General features: G+C 36.9%; 1 protein-coding gene across 2 annotated transcripts in view; it reads left to right on the top strand.

The window, feature by feature from the left end:
- Nucleotides 1-20,148, top strand: part of alk (ALK receptor tyrosine kinase) — a 357,833-nt gene that overhangs the window by 136,964 nt on the left and 200,721 nt on the right. For both annotated transcript variants that reach the window (XM_055038127.1, XM_055038126.1), the window contains exon 2: nt 9,708-9,818. In XM_055038127.1, coding sequence (XP_054894102.1) covers nt 9,708-9,818 — 111 coding nt within the window. The remainder of the gene's footprint in view (nt 1-9,707; nt 9,819-20,148) is intronic.

Here is a 20,148-nt window from a genome sequence, read left to right as displayed (position 1 = left end):
GCGCTTTACAAAGCTCTCGAAAGGTCACAGCAACAGGGTTTTTGAGAGGACTGCACTTGTATTAATAATGTTTGCATTTCATCTGGTTCTCTGAAGAAAGCCTGGAATGCAGAAAAGGCGATAGATGCTGTTTTAAAAGATTGAAAAACAAGTTTTTATGTGATTTTAAAGCTAATATTGTGCTTTAGAGCCATTATGATTCGTTATATTTCAGACAGATTTTTGTTTTGAAGCATTCCAGGTATAATACTCAGCCAGTGAAGAGCTTCTTTACTCTTAACTCTCCAGCAGCAGTATGTGGATTGATGATTCTACATCTTCAGAGAGGTAATGCAAAGTAGTCCTGAATTTAAATCAATACGTTTGTCATCCTTATTTTAGGACTTTATATTAGACTGAATACAAAACAAAACCATATTCACCTACATCTGCGATTATGAAAAGTAGTTGGATTTCAGTTCTTTTTTTTATACGCAACAAAAAAAAACATTCAGTAATTTGAAATGATAAAAAATCTAAGCACTAGCTCTTTCTCACTCGTTGCATTGTCAAAGAGTTACACAAGCAACTTCATGGCTATGTTTGTACTCAAAGGCAGAAGCCATCCATCAGCTGGAGGAGACCAGCTCTCTCCCAGACTATCCAATTTAAAATTTGGTAAAAGGCAGGTTTCACTCAGGGTAGGTCAATCACAGGCCTCACACACATACACACACATACAGAAACATACTCATTGCTGTTTCTACACTAACAATTTACAGGAGTTGTGCTATCATGTGTGTTGTTCCACACTCCAAAGAAATATACGTCCAGAGAAATAGACTGAGGTGTCGTGGTTTTACAGGCTGTACATCCAAGTAAAAACCAGTGCATCTCAACAAATTACTATGTCAGCATAAATTTAATTAATTTCAACAGTCAAATTCAGAAATTAAACTCATGTGTTATCCAGATTCATTGCATTCTGGGTAATAAATTTCATGCATTTATTTATGTTAGATTTGATTATTTATGCTTGCAACTTAGTTTCTTGAGAAATCAAAACATTACATAAGACAATACAGGATTTTTACTTACAAATATTGGTCCATTGAAAAGTAAGTCTCTGTACTGAATTTTACATGCTCCCTGTGCTTTGTTGTGTCTCGTATAACTACATCAATGTAGTGTGACATGGAGGTTATCAGTCTGTGATTCTGCTGAGATTCAATAGATATCACTTTGATGGTGGCCTTCTGTTCAGCTCCATTGTTGGGTCTGTTGTGTCTCATCTTCTCCTTGAAAATATTTCATTGACTGGGCTTAGATCTGAGCAGTTTGCTGGCCAGTCAAGAACACCAGCACCATAGCCATTAACCAGGTAGTTATGATTTGCAAAACACACTGGACCAACACCACCAGATGACATGACTCCCTAATTATTCTGGCTGTGCTAACGTCACAAGCAAGTTGGTTTCTATTCCTTTCTGCTCTACTTCCAGAATCTGAGAAGTACAAAATGTAGTTCAATCTCAAACAAGGTTTGGGATAACTGAACAGCTGTCTAGTTTTTTTTCGCCTTAGCATCTGAAGTCTTTCATGTGACGATCATGGCATTGATTCCAGCTTCTAGTTCACACCTTGGGAAACCGTTCTGCTTATCCCTCGGCATTATTTGAAAATCAAAGTGTGTTTTTTTGTCAGAGTTTTGTTCAGTAAGTCAGGCCACAACAGACAGAATATTTAAAAATGATTAGTTTTTTCAGTATTATTGATTTCTTTGGGCTCTGGGAAAGCTCACCGTTTAACAGAAGTTTTGTCCAGGTCTGAATGATTATGGAAAAATAAGATATAGTCAAACATTACATTAGTTTGCACATGGACTTGACGTCTAAATAATGCATTTATCCAGAAATGGGTCTATCTATCCAATCAGTTCATCTGTTTATCTGTCCCCGATACTGGCACCTAGCCATTCATTCATCCATTTATCCAAGCCTCTTTCCATACATCTATTCATCTACTCCTCCCTCAATCTAGTGATCTCTGCCTCCCCATTATCCATTAGTACATCTACCCATCTATTCATTAACCCTCTCAGGCTCAAATTATTTGAAGACTGTTTAAGTTGTTGCAAATCTGCAACCCCTGCCTGGAGAGGGTTAATTTATACGTCTACCTATTTGTCCTACTCTCAATCATCTATTGTCCTTTTATCAATATCTTTATATGTCCATGAAGCAATTTATTCTTTCATTTGTTGATTCATCCTTTCATTTAACTTGTCTGTCCATTAATCTATCTGTCCCTCTGTGCCTCCGTCCAGCAGTTTTTCCATTCATCCATTCTGTGGATGGAGAAATTTTAGGAGAAATTTTTCATTTTATACTCAACCTTTGTATCTTAACTTTGATAATAGGTGGAAAAATGGACTGATGACTGAAAAGTTGAGCTTGGAAAAACATGAAATTATGACATTTTACAGAGATTTTTGCTTCTGTGAACATAATTTCATTTAGGCTTGACCTAAAATGAATCTCCCTGACCAGCACAACACTAGAGGAGAGGGTTACATTGTGATTTGAACGCATTATTCGTCCCAACCGTGAAACACCCTGATAAGCTTTAAGCCTGGTTTCACTCAGGAATGCGTCTCCTGTTAGAATATCAGCGAAATCACAGTGAGGACAGAAACCGGCTTATGTCTACCAAAGCTGGGATGTTTTTGTGCTTGGGCATGAGAGGCCATGTGAGTCTGCCTCCTGTTGGCAACCAGACAGACAGCCTGCTGCTGTTCCAAAAAATGTGGAAATTACATGTGGATCCCCACCTGGTGACCAAATTGTGGAAATAACCCAGACGTCTGTTCTGCCAGCTTCTTTTTCAGTTGTTGTTTCCTTTGAGAGTCAAGCTGCACATTAAATGTTGGCAAGCTCTGCTAGAGGAGTCCATACTGCCATGTTAAAGTTCTTTAATATTACAGAATTTTTTAATTTATTTTTTCCAAGCCCTTTCAGTTCTCTTGCCAAGTTCTGTTTACTTTTTACTTAGAATGTCGTTTTCTTTTTTTTTTTTCATTCCAGCAATATGCTTGAATATATTTTAAAAAGAAGTTTAGATAAATTTGCCAAAACTGAAGAGAGGAAACTGTCAGTGTGGTTAAATGATTTTCTTACACCTCTCAAAACTTTTAGTTAGACTAAACTGTACTTCTTTAAGTTACATGCAACACTGCAGTCGCAGCACTAGTGTAAGCAAGTCACACAAAACCTAAAGTTTAAGACTTGAATTTACTTCAGAAAGACATGTTTTCATATTATAGTGCTATTTGCAGTCATTCACATATTTCAACAGATTGAAATCAACGGATTTTGAGTGGGCCATACTAACACATGTCTGTGCTTTGATTTGATCTGTCCCTTTACATCTTTGACTTTATGTTTTGGGTGGCAGCCCTACAGAGAGACAAAGCTCAATTTCAAAATCTTTTGCAGTCTCTAACAGGTTCGCTTCATTCATTTTCCTATTAACTGACATCAGCATGATGCTGTTATCTTTTAGGTCTTTTGACTAGTGGGTGCTCTTCCACATGTATTTCAACAGGTTTGTAGTGTGCTGGCGAATAGTTGTCCTTTCAACAGATTGTGGATCTCCTCCAGGGTTACGCTGGACGACTGGTCCCTTCTCCTTTCTAAAACTGTCAGCTTATGTGAACAGTCTTTCTGATTAGGTTTGTTTTTGCAATACTTACTGCAGTTTCAGATTATTAATTGATCAGAGGTTTGTGAGATGTTAAAAGTTTTTCTTTATATTATTTTATTACCTAACCCTGCTTTAATCTTCTCCATAGCCTAATCTCTGGTGTCTGTTGTATTTTTGGTCTGAAAGATGGTCTTCTCAACTAGATGTATGATGATTTACGGTATTCGTGTTGAGGTTATATAACACACAGGAGAACTCTGTTTACTTAACTTTCTGTATGCTTTTCAAGCTTCATATTTGTAAAAAAAAATGAATTTTTTCCTCTTTTTTTGCATGATTCCTGCACTATCATTCAGTACTCTGTTTTGGTTGATGACATTATGTACCCATAATACTGATTGAAACTGATGGAGGAGCCAAAAGGAATCTTTGCAAGGGATTCTATGAGCGTCTCCTGGAAGTTCATTAATTTCTGTGGGAATTACTTTAATCTCTGAAACTCTGCTTGCTGCATCACTTCCTTACTGAAATTTGCCTCGAACTCCTTTAAAATATTTAAACTCTGCAGCTAAATTTGAGTGTGTGGAACTAGGGCACATGAGTTAGTACACTGAGCTTTTTCATATTCACTCGGGATTGCAAGATATCAAAATATAACTCCCTATGAAAGTAACAGGATATGTTCTTTTCAGGAATTTTATTGCAGAGAAACCTCAGGACTAATGTGTGTGACAATCGTGTTAGACTAATGACGAGTATTTCACACTGAATAAAATAAATGCCGGGTTGTTGGATAATGAGATACCACTCTCAAAAAAAAGTTAAAAACTTTGGTGTTTTGTTCAATTTGTTGTTCTAAAACTTGCATATTGGGATAAAATATATTTTATAATTATCTAGACTCCATTTTCTTTTTCATACATATTTACCTTTTGAGCAAAAAAAGTTGCTCCCATAACTTCCAAGATAGTGCTGTTATTCAAAATTATACTAAGAAATTGTACTTTCACAAAACAATACAAAAAAATAAAATAAAATGGAAAAAAAAATAAAGCATGAAACAAACCTTACACGTGTGTGACCGGTCAAAACAGTTATCTATGAAAGTGTGTTTGACCAGTAAACTAAAGATAACAAGGACCCCAGTAGATTATTGTGGTTTATTAATATCAAGTCAAGCTAAATTGATTTATAAAACCACACGAGTGATCAAAAACAAGATTTAATATTCCCATTACCAACGCCAGCCACAAAAATTTGATTTAGATCAGTTACCTCTATGGAAATTTAGCAGTCATAGCCAAAGAGTATGACCTGCTCCAAATCATTGTCCTCTGTTGGGCATTTAAATGAATGTCTTCATTAAAATTGAGATTCTTGGCTCTTTACTGTAGATGTCTCTCTTTTGATGAGTCATTTGTTATGCATTGCAAGCATTTCTGAAAATGAGGCTTCTTGTGGAGAGATGTGACGCTGTTGGCTTGATTGGTGTTGTATAGCTTCAAAGAGAGGCCAATCAGTGTGCAAGAGTAAAATAATTTTCATTAGAGCGCGCCAAGGAAGACCAGCCAATGTTGTGCTGAAATAAATTGATTTATTTCTTTGATGAAATCTTTAGTTCTTTTTTTTTTCTTTTGAGACAGCATTTTCTTGTACAACATACAGAAATTAACATTTTTAACCTCTTGGAGTACAGTCAGAGACAGTCCTCTGATGCTATTAATCTTGAGCATGCTGGTTTTGAAGTATGGCATGATCAGAGCAGAATTCACTGCATGAGAAGCTATACATTCATCACCCGACAGACAGTTAAAGACGCCTTTGATGTTTTAGTCATATACGAGAAGCACATTTTTTATGTAAAACTGCTGCTTTCTTGATTTTAATGTTCACCTTTCCTTTCAGCACCACTTTTCTCTCATATAACCCTCATTATGTTAGTGAATTCCTTTCAGCAGGCTGTGATTCCTGTTTCTGTCTTGCCTTTAAAGTCCCCTGACAGCTCTGTGAGAGGAAGAAGCCAGTTGACTGGAATGGCCTCCTTCTGTACTGGAGGCCTTAAGTTGAGTTTCATGGGCAGCCCTCTGAGTTAATAGGCTGCATTCTACAACTGGAGTAAAAAAATCTCTGCTTGTTTACAAGACCGGGTTTGTGCCAAGAACATGACAAACGCTTCCCTAGACTTAAAGCTAACGGCAAACGCAAAAGGTGGCATATTAACAAGAACACCTAAATCTGTCTGCTTTGCTTAACCTCTTAGACTTCAGTCTTGGAGAAACATGACAACTGCATTAACGTTTGTTAGCAACCTCATGTTTCGGAGATGAAACCAGTGCCATATATCTGCAGGGAATGATAGGGTGAAACATGTGCTAATTGTTGTGCAGTAACGTGTGTGAATGTTGTTGTGGTTTAAGAGTTTGTGTGGCACTTTGTGAAGGCCTTGATGAAAGCCTTAGTCTGCTGATGGAAATCAATGAGGCCTTTTGTAGTAGAAAGAGAGCAGCCAGTTCCAGGACTCTGTCGACTGATGTGACGTTGTTGGACTTTGACGGGCATTTAATGGTGCATCACTGGGCTGGACAGGTGATCAATTTATTTAGGCAGTAATGTATGTATCCCCTGGTAAATCTTTAATTAATGGGGAAAGAAGAGGACAATTGGGACGTCGAGATCCGGAGCATATGAAAACGCAGCAGGGTAAAAGGGGGGAATTGCTTCCTCATTTCCTTTTTAATTAGGTGTAAATTGCTTGATACTGCTGTTGTGTTTCATTGCGTTTCCAAATGCCTTCGTCAAGTCTAATTCTTTTTCAGTAAGCCAAGGTTTTTATGCCAGAGTGGAGAAAATAAGTGTTGACATGAAATTTACACATAGAAATCCAAATAATCAAATAATACCAAGGCGTGTATACAAAACAAAATAAGTTATTCCATAAACTATATGTAATAAAGAATTTAAAATATGAAACGGTGCATAACGTGATAGAAAATTTGTACCTAAGTGCCAACCTATATTAGCTACAAGATTTCCCATGACTAATACTGACCTGTTTCGATGTAATCATTGGAAGAGGGATGGCTTCACACAATACCCCAAAACCCTAAACAAGAGTTATGTTTGAGGTGACAGAACCTCGTCTAGTACATGCAGCTTTTTTCAGATCAAAGATTGAACAGAGGGATTCTAAAGCATTTCTTGATCATTTGAAGATTAAACCAGGGTGAATTTTGTCATTTCAAAATCACAGCAAATAAAACTTTTAGTTAGCTTTATAATTGCTTGAATGTTCTAGAATTTTACCAGGTTACAGTAAAAAAATCAGAATAAAGAACTGATGACATACACAGAAGAGGAGGCAAAAACCTTCACGTTTTTAATGGACAATTGGTGTCTTTTTTAGGGTCAAAAAGATGCCATGGCAATGAAAGGCACTTTTCTCCATATGGTAGTTGTTGTAAAACTGTTATTACTCAGAATTTAAGAGATGTAAAACTATTTTGAATACTTATTCTATACATCATTCCACTTTACTTCACATAAACAACTTTTTTTGTCAACAAGCCTATAAGAAATTTACTAACATACAAGAAGCAACAAAAGAGAATTCCCAGTTATCCTGAGGAGAAGAAAAGCATTCCAGGATCCTTATGGTCCATCTCTAAGCCATAGAAGAGAAGAAAATCTACTACCTGGGCACTTACCCTTCTTCCACTTTTCATGGACAATTGGCTTCTTTTCTGGACCACTGCACTGCTATGAAACAGAGGCCACGAGCACCACATACATCATATATAGTACTCTCTAGAAAAAAAAAAAAAAACTATTTGTTCCTCTGCTGTCTTGTGAACCTTTCTATTTTTCTACACTGGTTTTGTTTTCTAGTTTTTAGGTTTCTGGGGATCTTTTGGAACAATGCACAATATCATTAAAAATAAAACATTTTGTCCTGTTGAGATGTCTAGGGTTAGGAAATCATTTGGAAATCCAACCATCATACAGAATCTGTATGATGGAATTACGTTGTTGTCAAAAAGCGAACAGAAAACACTTTTCCTTTGCTTGACAATGTATTGCTCATACTAGAGTCAAAAAGATAGAGCAGGGTGTATGTTCATGCATAGGGATATTAATGTGACAGTGTGACTCTATCTTTATGCATCAATCCATTCTGTATTTGAAAGATTTCTGGGTGTGGGTCGAAAAAAGTAACACTATTAACTCTCCCCTGAATGTGTGGAGGAGATTGTGTTTATGTTTTCTATGAATATATTTTGAAAGACATTAAAAACCTCCAGCCTCCTCGGTTCCATGCACCAAACAGAAACACAAACTGATAAATAATTTAAAGCTCACAGGAGCCAACTCTATATTTTTGCTACGTTTCTTGGACATGTTATCAGTTGATGTTTAATGCTGGAACATTTTTAATTAAGGAATAAACTTTCACAATTCGTCAAGCTCAGGTTCACTCATCTGTTGAGCAAGCTGCATTTTGCTATCTTTTTTATTTGTAAAACCATTGCGCTGTATAGAAAAAGCTGTGGTTTGATTATTCCATTAGATTTAAAGATATATTCAAGTAACACAAACTGTATGTTAGCCAGTTTCAGATGCATTGAACATACAAACTTTTAGCATTATAAAACTTCGTAAAATTACCAATTGTTTCAAATCTAAACAGTAAAATATATACATGTTGTTTTAAATATAAAGGTACACAGCCAATAATATTTGGTGAATCAAATAGTGCAGAGAAATAATTTTTTGCAGTCACCCCCAAGATTCTAACACATTTCTGACTGATATTTGACCCTCTTGGGAGAATTGATAGATTACATTCAAATCTCTATAACATGGTTTCCATAACAAAGGATTAGAATTAGGATTCAAGAAACTTTGTTTGCCTTCTTTACTCATTTTAAAACCATTTGAATGTGTGTTTGCAATCAATGTCACATTGGAGCATACCTTTGTGTCCATATTTCAAACACTTACTGTTGAGTTGAGTACCGTTGGCCAGGGCTGGACACACTATTGAAAATAGATGGATAATACTTAAAAATGGAGATAGTTAAAGAAAACCATGCAATTTGAGAAAGATTTGAAATGTTAAAATGACATATATGTAGAAATTCTTTGTTGATTTCTCCTGACAAGGATTTCTGAGCTCCTAATCTACTGGACAGTGGTCGTCCTCAAAATCCATTAAATCTGTTTCCAGTCTAGACAGTCAGACCTTGATGGCAAATAATGGATGAGACCATTGCCAGAATTTTACCTCAGTGTTATTTGAGGTATGCTGCACACAAAAAAAAGTTATATTATTTCACTAATTTTGCCTAAATAAACAAAGACATGGTGCTTTCAGACCGTGAAAGGCAGCAGTTACAGTCAATTGCTCTTTAAAGATCATTTAAAATGGCTGCAGGATTTATGTAGGAGTCTCCTCTTCTGTCACTAGCATATTAGTCTGACTGTACTCTAATTGTCTGTGAGTGAAGGACAAAATGAGAGCATTTGTGTGTGTGAGATGTGAAGGGGATGGGGTTATCCATGAAGTATAGGAGAAAAGTCTTTACATCTACTTTACAGTATCAGAGTTCAGTTCGATGTTGCGATAATTAGTCTTTGAGTTTGGAAAGTGAAGATGAAGTCAGACAAAATTAGGCTAACTTGCCCTCAGGTAATTATGCAGTATATTGATATCCAATAACCAATTTATGTAGCTCTTTGAACTTTTCTAACTCATCTCCACTGAGATACTGTTCGAGTTTAGCGAAATGAATCTATAGAGGTTGTACTGCTGGGTGCAGCATTATGTTCTCTTTTAATTTTCAATGTTTCTTGTACAGAGGTCTGCTGTTGTTTCATTAATTAGTCTGTGGTTTTTAACAGTCACTACAAGTACAAAATAAAAAAGAGCATTATCAGTTGCTGAATGCCTTCTATAAGCTGTTCTATAGTGTCATATTTTATTTGTCTCATATCTTATGAGCTGATGGAAAATTTTTTTGTCACTGCAGGTGAATCTTTGGACAATAGGAATGCTGGCGGGATTCCCAGAGGGTACTGGAACTTTTCCTGGGTAGCAGAGGATGACCTAAGTTTTCCAAATGACACCGTGGCTAAGTCAGGTGAGTCAGTTGTCAGCTTCCCTCAGAGAGGCTGAGAAGCCTTTGTCCTCCACAGTTTGTTTTTTTTTCCCCAATTGGCCTCGACGCCTGGCGTCAGCTTCCCATCAGTGCACATGAACATCTCTTTCTCGCCTGCCTCCAATGTCAGCGTCGAGGATTGAGGCCTCCAAACGTGGGGCGTGCTAACCCCCTGCGCCATCACAGCATGCCCAATGCCCTCATTTCTTACCTGATTTCTATAAAATATGGTATAAATTAAAGCTGAGAAAATTACTGATGTTCTGATATGTAAAAAAATGTATTCTCTGTGGATATAAATCTATAAAGAGTTTGTTTTCTATCAATTCGTATCAATATGCAAGAGAGGCCCTAGCAAATTTCTCTTTTATTTTGGTTAATAATTTGATTTTACATAACTACTGCTGTTAAAAGCCACCTGTGCTTTCTGAAATATTTTATCCTATTTGATGACTGTTTGTAGAATGTGGTGATATCCATAACAAACAAGGCAATTTGCTCAGTTTCTGTTGTTAATTGATGGCTTAAAAATTAAAGCGGCTGCAATGCGCCACAGCAAAGGGAATATAACACTGATAAATAGGTGTGAAACAATTTTAAATCATTTATATTCTTCCTTTTCTTGCTTTCTGTGTCAGTTTTAGTCTCCACACACTTACACAGACCCGTTGCCATGGCAACCAACACAACAGCTCTGCTAACTCGCAGAGCGGAGTATTATATTTTGACCAGAAAGCCCTGAGCTACAGTCAGCTTCCTGCTTGAGGAGCGTTTTGCATCCACATATAAATTCAAACCGCATCAGATTTTCTTTCAGCCAAACTAAGACCTGAGTTTTTAATTGTATCAGACTTTGCTTATTTGACTTGGATTAAAGTTGTATGCATTCACACCTTCCCAGACCTTAAAGACAAAAGTTTGATTAAAGCAGACTAAACAGGGCTGATCTGAATATACCCTATAAGTCCAGTTGCGTTGGAGTCCTGCTGGAGCGTGCCTTTGTTTGGGAGTGAGTGAATGCCGATTGGATCCACATTTTTTTAAAATTCCATCTTTTGTCATGTTTAATCTTTGTCTAGATTAAACAAGGGATTAAAAATTCAGGCTTGAGAGGCCACTTCTCGGCCAGTTTAGGAATTTATTTTCATTCTGACATCTAAAGACAAAATATAAGAATGAGAGCAACTTTGGAAATTCAGCTGTATAAAAGCAGCTTATCCTCACAGACGCACAACATCATCAATATTAAGCATTTTTTAAAAGATGTTTTCTTTTACCTCAGGCAAAAACTTAAAATTAGCAAGTTTTAAACTGATGCTGTACTGAGAATGAAACGGAAGTATCCTTTTAGAAAATGCTGGATAAATGAAATAGCTGTTTGCGTTTTTGATGAGAATAATAATGAGGAATGGTCCTGCTGTTGAGACCACTTGTAAAGTCTCCTCCATTGTCTTGGAATTTCGACTCTCCTTTTTGGTCCCTGCTTCCAGACTAAAATCCAAAGGATGTTATCAACAGTTATGTCACATATATCGGTGCATAAGTTGGCGCTGCAGCTTAAATCCTGAGCTGAAAGCCAGAGGTGAAACAAGGAATCATAGGTAAATGGTGAAAGTCTCTTTTGTATGACCTACATTTTTGTTTCTAGAAGAGCTGATATAATATTTTTATGTAAGGATGATATTTCAAGAAGGAAAGTGAGGAAGTGAAGGCTACAACTGAGTCACCATTACCATATTTTGAGCATGTGATGTAAGACAGGAAATGAGTCACTTGTGACTTGCACTGATTTACTTATGTATCAGGGTGACTTTCTTGTTGCCAGTTTTAATCATGGCCATATTTTGAAAACAGAAATTATGTCAGCAGAATGTTGCATTATGCATAAATATTCCTGCAGCTGTTGTGAGCATGGTTGTGCATGCAGTTCCTGGGCAGATGAGACGCATTCATTAGACACAGTTCTTGGCATATTTTTCGGAGCTATCGTTTTACATTTAAATATAGCCTAAAATATGTTATAGCAATTGTTTTGAAATCAAACGGCTTCATTGAAAACATGGCTGTAGCTATATATGATGGAAACTGTGTAGCTAAAATATTCTGCTAAATTAGAGCCAACAATCGCTCTCTTGTGATTGTGTCCCATTTAAATCACTCACCAATAATGTTCCGGATATTGCACTTCAAGGAATTCATGATATCAGAAAATCTGGTAATGGTGATACTCAGGCCAGCTGACATCTTTGTCTTAATCTGGGAAGAAGATAGTCTTATGTTGGAATCCATAAATAGTAGAAAATTAATTTGTGACATAAGTGATGTGGTGTCTCATCTTGTATATTAAAGTAATGAAATATCTTATTTAATATTTATTTTATTAAATAATTATTTTTGATTCCTTTGCCAAAATACATCCTGATATGATTTAAACTGTTACCTGAATCTTAACCTGCACAGAAACCCAGCAGCAGACCAGTCATTTTTCCTGTCTTATTTTTAAAGGCACCTCTCTGATCCGTTACAGAGACAACCAACCAGAGCCAGAAAGGGGGTCTTGGTGCTGTCAATCACTGCTGCTCCACCCTTACTCTATGCTATAATACAACTCATTCTTCATAATAGTTATCAACAGCAATGGATAAACTGTTTTTCTGTAATGGTAAATGTTTTTTTCTGTCATTACCACAGCTGTAACATGTGCATGAGCTTGATTGTTAGTACAAACACCTATGAATCTCTGTCAGACCATATTCATTCACTAACTTGGTCTCTGCTATGCTAACTTGCTAATTTGCAGCAGTATTGTTTTTTTTTTTTGTTTGTTTGTTTGTTTGTTTTATTGTCTTCTTATGTGATCCCAATAACAACAAATCCACACTGCTTATTTCCTCCTGTTGCCATGGCAGATCATGTTATCCGCCTGTCATTGATGACGTCTTGATGATAACACACTGACTTGACTCATAAATTGATTCATACCAGCTATCCTAAAACAGAAAATTCTGGGAATCACAGAGCTGAGCAGGTTTGTTCAGAGTATCTGAATTCTCATCAGATTGTAAGCCCGTTCTCTAAAACAGTGCCCAGGTTGCATACACTTCCACATTAACGGCACATCACTAGTGTACTTAGCTGATGGATGAGGAAAGATGAAGCTTGTGACACTGAAAAGAAAAACAGCAAAAGTGGCATAGGCCCTTAAAGCAAATGAGGCGATTAGACACAAAAAAGAGCAAGAAATATGGCAAAATGTGCATAGCTCGGTTTTATTAAGAATGCAAAAATATTAGGCAATATCATCTCTTCTGATTTGCTTGAACAATACAGATATAGTTGCAAATTTCACACAAATGCTGAAAACTTAAATGGCTTTTGAAAAGGAACCAGCTGACAAAGTCAATAACCAATGCTTACTCCTTAAAAATGTTTTGTATGTTTCTGTGCTTAGACTAAAAGTCGGAACAGTATTGATAATGTTACAAATTCAGTTAATAAACAAAACTTGGCAATTATTCGAGCTGGAAAGTTGCAGCAGTTTATCTTAAGCTGTTTATTAATCAGGTGGTTGTGTGTAGAATGCTTGTGCAAGAATCTCATATGGTGTGATTTACAGATAAAAAATTAAATATCAGTTTCTCAACATTATTTTGATTTGGGGATAGAGGTGTGAAAAAAAATCTTTTTTGTATCTTGCCTATTGATCTGTAGAGCAACATATGAAAAAGCACAATCTCTACCATCTACCAAGCTGTCCTTTTTTTTTTCTTTTTTTTACCCGTTCTCTGTCTGCCCTGGGTTTCCACTTGTAAACATACTCAACAGATCTCTGACAGAAATAGCTCAGTTTGTTAGTGCCATAAGAGCAAAGGACACATAGCTGCTGAGCTCTACCTCCAACTTGAGGCCTGATCCTCAGGTGACAACCACCGTCCTTTTATTTATCAAAATGATGCAGAAGCTGCCTGACCTATAGTAGAGTGACAGATTGAAGCTGTGTTTTCCTGTCTTTGCCTGTAGCATACCAAGCATTTTGAACTTTACTGAAATGTTGTGACCAAACTATTTTTGGATTTGAAACCCGCTCCACCCAGGGCCCAGACAGGAATCTCGTTTGTCCCCCCCAGTCATCCTGCCTTGCCAATACTGTTGATAAATATTATGATCATCATAATATCATAATTTGTGTCCAGTGTGAGCATGTTAGACTCTGACTAAATGTTATGTTAGCATCTGCAATTTGAAATCATAACATTTTGAATATATTAGCCAACAATTATTGCACTGTAAATAGTCCTTTTTTTTCTATATAAATACTACACACACTAATACTGCACTACAAAATTTAATATATTGTGCAGTCCTTTACAGCATTATATATTTTTCTTGACAGGAGCAATTATTTTGTTGGGACTTTTTCAGATAAGCCTTATGTTTCTGAAGATACACTTGACTTAACAATGTTATAGCAGAGAACCAATGATTAAAGAAACACCACAGTTCTCGGTCAACCGTGATATTTCTTTGCTTCTTTCTACATTTAAAAGAGTGAGAGATTCAGGGAATAAGTAATTTGCTCTTGGAAAACCAGTTTTCACAATCTCGTTTTTATACTGTCCTCATCACTTGAATCTGAATTTGCATAATTTTCTTGTCAAAGTATTGTGGAGCTCTGTATCCTGCCTAACCCCTCAGTTTAGCCACCCTCACAAAAGATAGAAAAAAAAAGAAATTGTGTGAAGATTTCTGTGATTACAGACATCAAGACCAGCACAGTCCCAAGCTTACAATGAAGAAAGACTCAACGTCTTCTTCAAATGAAACATTTTTCTCAAATCGCCTTCCTAGAATCTAGGATTTAAAAATAAATACTTTCTGTGTCTTCCCATTCAATAGCATAGCTTGTTTTATTTACTCCAAACTATTTAATGAACTGAATTTAGCCAAAGTAACTAATTTAGCGTATTTTGTTTTCCTGGTTTCTAGTTGTAACAAAAGCTTAATGGTACCGCTTTAGTTCTTTCTTAGTGTTGAGCGGTGAACAGTATCCTTAACTGAAGTCTTTTCAATGTCTGTTTTTCATTTGTTGAATTTCTTCAAATTAGATCACGACGAGTTGCTTTTTGAGATTTTTAAGCCTTATTCAAAATTGTGAGACAGGTTCTATTAAATTGATTCAGTTGATCACAGAATAATCTGATTTGGGTGTGGCTTGTGAAACTACAGTTCATGATTTTATAAGGATGTCAATTATATTTTTTGTAGGCATCTAGATTGGTTTAGATCCCTTTCTTACTTTAATGAATAAAATATCTACAGTGCTTTTTTTTATTCATCTAAAAAGTATGATATTAACACATGTTTTATAATATTAAACAAGCAAGTTGTAAAAGACAAACAACAATTTAACAATTCTTGAAAGGGCAACATATTTTAAGGTACTGTGTTTAGTATTGTGGAAAAAAACAACAACAACAAAAAAGAACAAGCATAGTCAAAAAATAAAATAAAATAAAAAATTAGCCCTAAAATTAACATTAGATTACTTCATTATAACTTGGTTTTTTTTTTATTTTATAATATAATAAGGTGAAGTATGAGTTGACATCCAGAGGAAGCCAATAAAACCTGATGCTGCTACTTTAGAACTGCTCTCATTAGATTGTGACACAAATTGACTTCCCTGACAAATCAGCAAGCACCAAACTGTCTGTCTGGAATCTGTCTCTCTCATGTTGCTGCAGCAGCTTGTGGTAACAATTTAAGGGGGGGAACTTAGTGAAGTTAATCAGCCAGAGAAGAGTGTCTTGAAATAACATGCTGGGTTGTTTCTTTTTGTCTTTTTACATTCAATGACTTTGCTGACCTCTTGTCTCTGGTATGCTGGCAAATCAGAAGGAGAGCTTCTCTGAGATCAGTGAGGCGATCGTAATGTGGCTGGAGCACATCTGGGCTGTAAAAGCCAGATGACTGCAAATGCTAATGCAAATCATGACACAGCTCGCTGAGGCAAATTAAATGCTGATCGAACATGCAAGAACCATTTTATATACTATGTTTTTTGTTGTTCTCTACATAATGGATTTGATTACACCTTGTTTTGTCTTCATGGATATGTTGACACATTTTGTTTCTATAGCGTGATTGTACTGCTATGTTATCTGTATGAGTGACCTGAGTTGCACTGTATGACACAGAGCAGCATCAGTGGCTGAAAAAACGAGTTGGTTCACAGCAACATGGCATGGTGAACATGGCTTCAGGCTGCAGCAATAGATCTTTGCTCTCCCCTCAGCATCTGCTGTCTGCTGGCATTTGTCAGCAGCTACAAAAGCCAACAAAGACTGACTGGACATTTGCCACCAGCTGCCCCCGTTCTCTCTCCCATCACCCTGCTTCCATTAGCAGCCTTTAGCTACAGGGGCTACAGGGCAAACCCGATTCACTATTGAAATTTCTGTGCCTCTCTGTGTCAGTAATAATATCAGTGCCATAGAAGCTGCCAGATATTTTCAGCTGCTTTTCCCACAATGTTGTCTTTCCCCTGTGGAGAAAAGCAGCAGGGCAGATCATCGCTGTTTTCTGTTTAGCAAAACGCTTCCCATACGGCGTCTTCATCACTTCGATTTTCCTTGTTCTGATGGATTGTCCTGGCTCATCTGTGGTTGCCAGCTGCAGCACACTCGTGCCTTCAGATGGATGTTGGCCACTTGAGGAGCTGCCGTGCTCCACAATAGAACATCTGCCTCACTCAGCTGGTAGTGTTGTTCATCAGTAATGAGGCTCAGTGGTAGAATAAAAGAGGCTTTTAGAGGTTAAAAGGCAGGTGCTCATGGCAGTCTCCTGGAGACGTGTTAAATCCACCTTATTTCTAAGTGGAGGCATTGCTGTGGCATAACTACTACTAAGGGTTCATGTGTACAGTCTTTGATTCTTTCTTTCTTGGACCTGGACTTTGTTTTGACTTCAAGTTTTGATACACAGGGTATTTGATATTTTAGTTTGTATTTTGCTTCTATCCATCCATTCATTTTCTAACACCCTTGTCCTTAGTGGGGTGAGAAGGCGTGCTGGTGCCTATTTCCAGCTAGGCACCGGGGCGAGAGGCGGGGTACACCCTGGACAGATCACCAGTATGTCGCAGTATTTTTCTTCTATTCTAAATGAATATCTTATAATTGAAAAGCAATATCTCACACTTTCAGCATCTCGTGCAGCACTTTTTAATCTGTTATCTAGAATTGTAAGTCTGAAAGACCATCAAGGAAAGTATTAATCAAGTACTAATCAGCAACCAAGAGCCCACAGTAACTCTGGTGGAGCTGCAGAGATCCCCATCTCGGTTGGTTACGTCTGACAAGAGATTCTGTGTATATGCTCTACAAATACGACCTAACACTTTAATGTCTGAGCACACTATCTCCACAGCAATACATGGTGACATCAGATGCAGTTTTCTAAGAAAATGGTCCAGAACTCTTGCAGCTAAAATGGCAGCGAGCCATGTGGCGTTGAAAACAAGGCTGACCGCTTCTGAGAAGATCTCCAAGTACTGCAGTGTCAATCAGTATGGAACAGTGTTTGTCAATTCCGGTCCTCAGGGACCACTGCCCTGGATGTTTTAGATGCCCCCCTTCTGCCACACACCTGACTTGAATAAGTAGGTAATTAACATGCTCCTGCAGCAATTGATGGCATGTAGGTGAGGTCAAGCAATCATTTGAACAAGGTGTTCTGGAATAGAGACACATCTGAAGTATACATGTCCCTGAGGACCAGAATTGAGAAACACTGGTATAGAATGCTGAACTTGAAATTGATCAAAGGGAAAATCTGGTTAGGGAGCAGGATGGCTTTATATATTGTTGAAGAATGTTTATAACCTAGCAGAACACAACAAACCATCCTCCTGATTCTTTTCTTTATTGGTCTTTCCCTGTTCTACTGCTACCAACCCTCTTAAACGACAGAAGGAGTTTTGTTGCAACATTTATTAGCTGTAAATGACCGACCATGTTGTTTCTCTTTAAATAAACGAAGGAATCCACTCACTCCAGATTTCCATCTTCTAGAAGGTGCCTGAGTCAAGTTTGAATAATACTTAAGGATCCTTATCTAGGTTTAGAAGTGAAAATAGTTCAAGCACCACTTTACATCTCAAGAGATACCTGACAGACAAGAGTTGCAAGAGAGCCACTTTCAGTGCATCTGTTAATCAGCAGTGTCAATGTGCAGATGTCGCTGTGTTGCAGACAACTGGAGCAAGACAGAGGGATGTTGTTTTTCCTGTCTGTATTTAATGTTTAAGTTGCATAGATTGTTTGTGGTTATATGTTCATATATTCAGAATAAATGTGCCAGTTTTGAAGGATAAAAATAAGCTTAATCAAAGTAAAGGAATTGCTTTAGATGGAAATTCAATGGCCACATTAGGAAAATTTGCTGACAAAGTTAGAGCTGCAGCCTACAGTGTCTGTTATTGACTGAAACAATGGGAAGCTCAGAATGATTTAATGATCTGAAACACTGCAAGACAAATGGGTTTTTCAGTGGTTTGGATTTTGTTAGGACTCCCTTAAAAATCTTCAAAGGCTTCAAGAATCTGTTGCGGAGGACTTCAGTGGACCCCCTGCCAGCATGCCATCTTTGTGTTACTGAAGAGGGGATGAAAGAGATGAGGTGAGGGGAGTTCTTAGGGAATGGGAAACCTGACGCTGAACTTTGATCCCCTCTGATCTGGCATCACAAACTGTCACATGTAGTTCAGTCAAAGCAGTTTGATAACTCTCTCTCCTCCTCTTGTAAACCCATTACTGTTTCTTTGATTAACATGTCTAGGAATCTACTTTGCAATGGAATATAAAATCATAAGCAAGAGTCGTCAGCTGTATTAATAAATTAGGCATAAATGGGTGTTTATCACATATGTCACAGTTTGAAATCCATCGTTCATTTTCAAACCTGGTTAGAAAACAACTTACTGTCGGAGAACAGCTGATTAATACTGGATAGATTTTGATGAAGTTACACAAAAATATTTTATTAAACACTTTAGTGATTTGTTCCTCCAACAACAGAAAAACATGCAGTTTTATACATTTTACACATTTTATTTGCTGTATTTTTCATACCTGCTATGAAGTCAGTCCCCACTCCACTATTCATCTTTATATTTGATTGATGACTCCAGCAGCTATCAGGGGAGATAAATTGCCTTGTATTTCAGGGCAATAAAAACTCAGATGCATAAATAAGCAGAGTTGAATGAAATTGCCATGTAATCAGGAAATAAACTTATTCATCATCTCAGTTTAGGAGCTTCATGGGGATTTTTTTTTCTTTTTTTTAAACCTATACAATGTTGGATGCAGTTTGGTTGTGCTCATCCAGCATCCTCCTTTAAACATCTAATCAACTCACAGTCAAAGAAACCCACATCTTTGTAAGTAAGGGGTAGGATATATGTTTGAAAATCTTGTGATCCTGATGTTGGGGAGTATTGCAATGACAACGTTGACAAAGTTCTCGTATGTACTTCCATTACCAAACTTTGTTTAGTTTTTGTCTAAACAAAGGTTTTTGGGTTTTTTAGAGTTATTTTAAACATGTATATCATGTTCAATCAAGGAGCAAAATAATTTGAATATTTTGTGTGCAACAATCTATTGACATTTTAGTAACATTTTAAAAAGTTGACATAAAACAGCCGGATAGAGCTTACCATAAAATATTTCCTCTTCTATATCGACACTAGTCGTTTAAGTCAAGGAAAAAGCAGAAAGAAATACCTTTTTTATTGTTGTCTTGTTTTCATTTTCTAGGTTTACTAAATATTTGGTTGCACTTTCAAAACAAGCTACATTCAGTAGCTTGTTTTCTTGCTTTTAATCAAGATAAATACTAAATGGCTCTTTGGTATTTATTAGAAACTAAGTCGCCATTTGAATCTGACACAACTGAGTGCCTTTAAATGTCTTCTGTAGATCTAGCTTTCCTAAATCCCATAAAACTTTATGACCACATGCTATCATGTCCTTAGCAACCTGTAAACACCATTACTGGAGTCCAGTTGCTCACATATTGGCATTGACCGAGATCAATATCTGTTCTTCTTAGAGTTCCTTAAAATCCCTATAAAACCCGGCTTGGATGACCAGATCCACAAACAACAACAGTTATGTGATTAACGTCTCAATCTTTTTTACACAAGCATTTACAGGAGTTATAAATTATGTTCAGATGAGTGGAGATCAGTGACAAAAGACGATAAACCTTTTGGAATTAAAGTTCTTCCACCTCACAAAACAGACAC

The sequence above is a fragment of the Poeciliopsis prolifica genome, unplaced genomic scaffold, assembly GCF_027474105.1.
Source record: "Poeciliopsis prolifica strain line A6 unplaced genomic scaffold, Auburn_PproV2 SCAFFOLD013, whole genome shotgun sequence".
Lineage (NCBI taxonomy): Eukaryota > Metazoa > Chordata > Actinopteri > Cyprinodontiformes > Poeciliidae > Poeciliopsis > Poeciliopsis prolifica.
The sequence above is the reverse complement of the archived record's forward strand: the minus strand, read 5'-3'. Positions and strand labels throughout refer to the sequence as shown.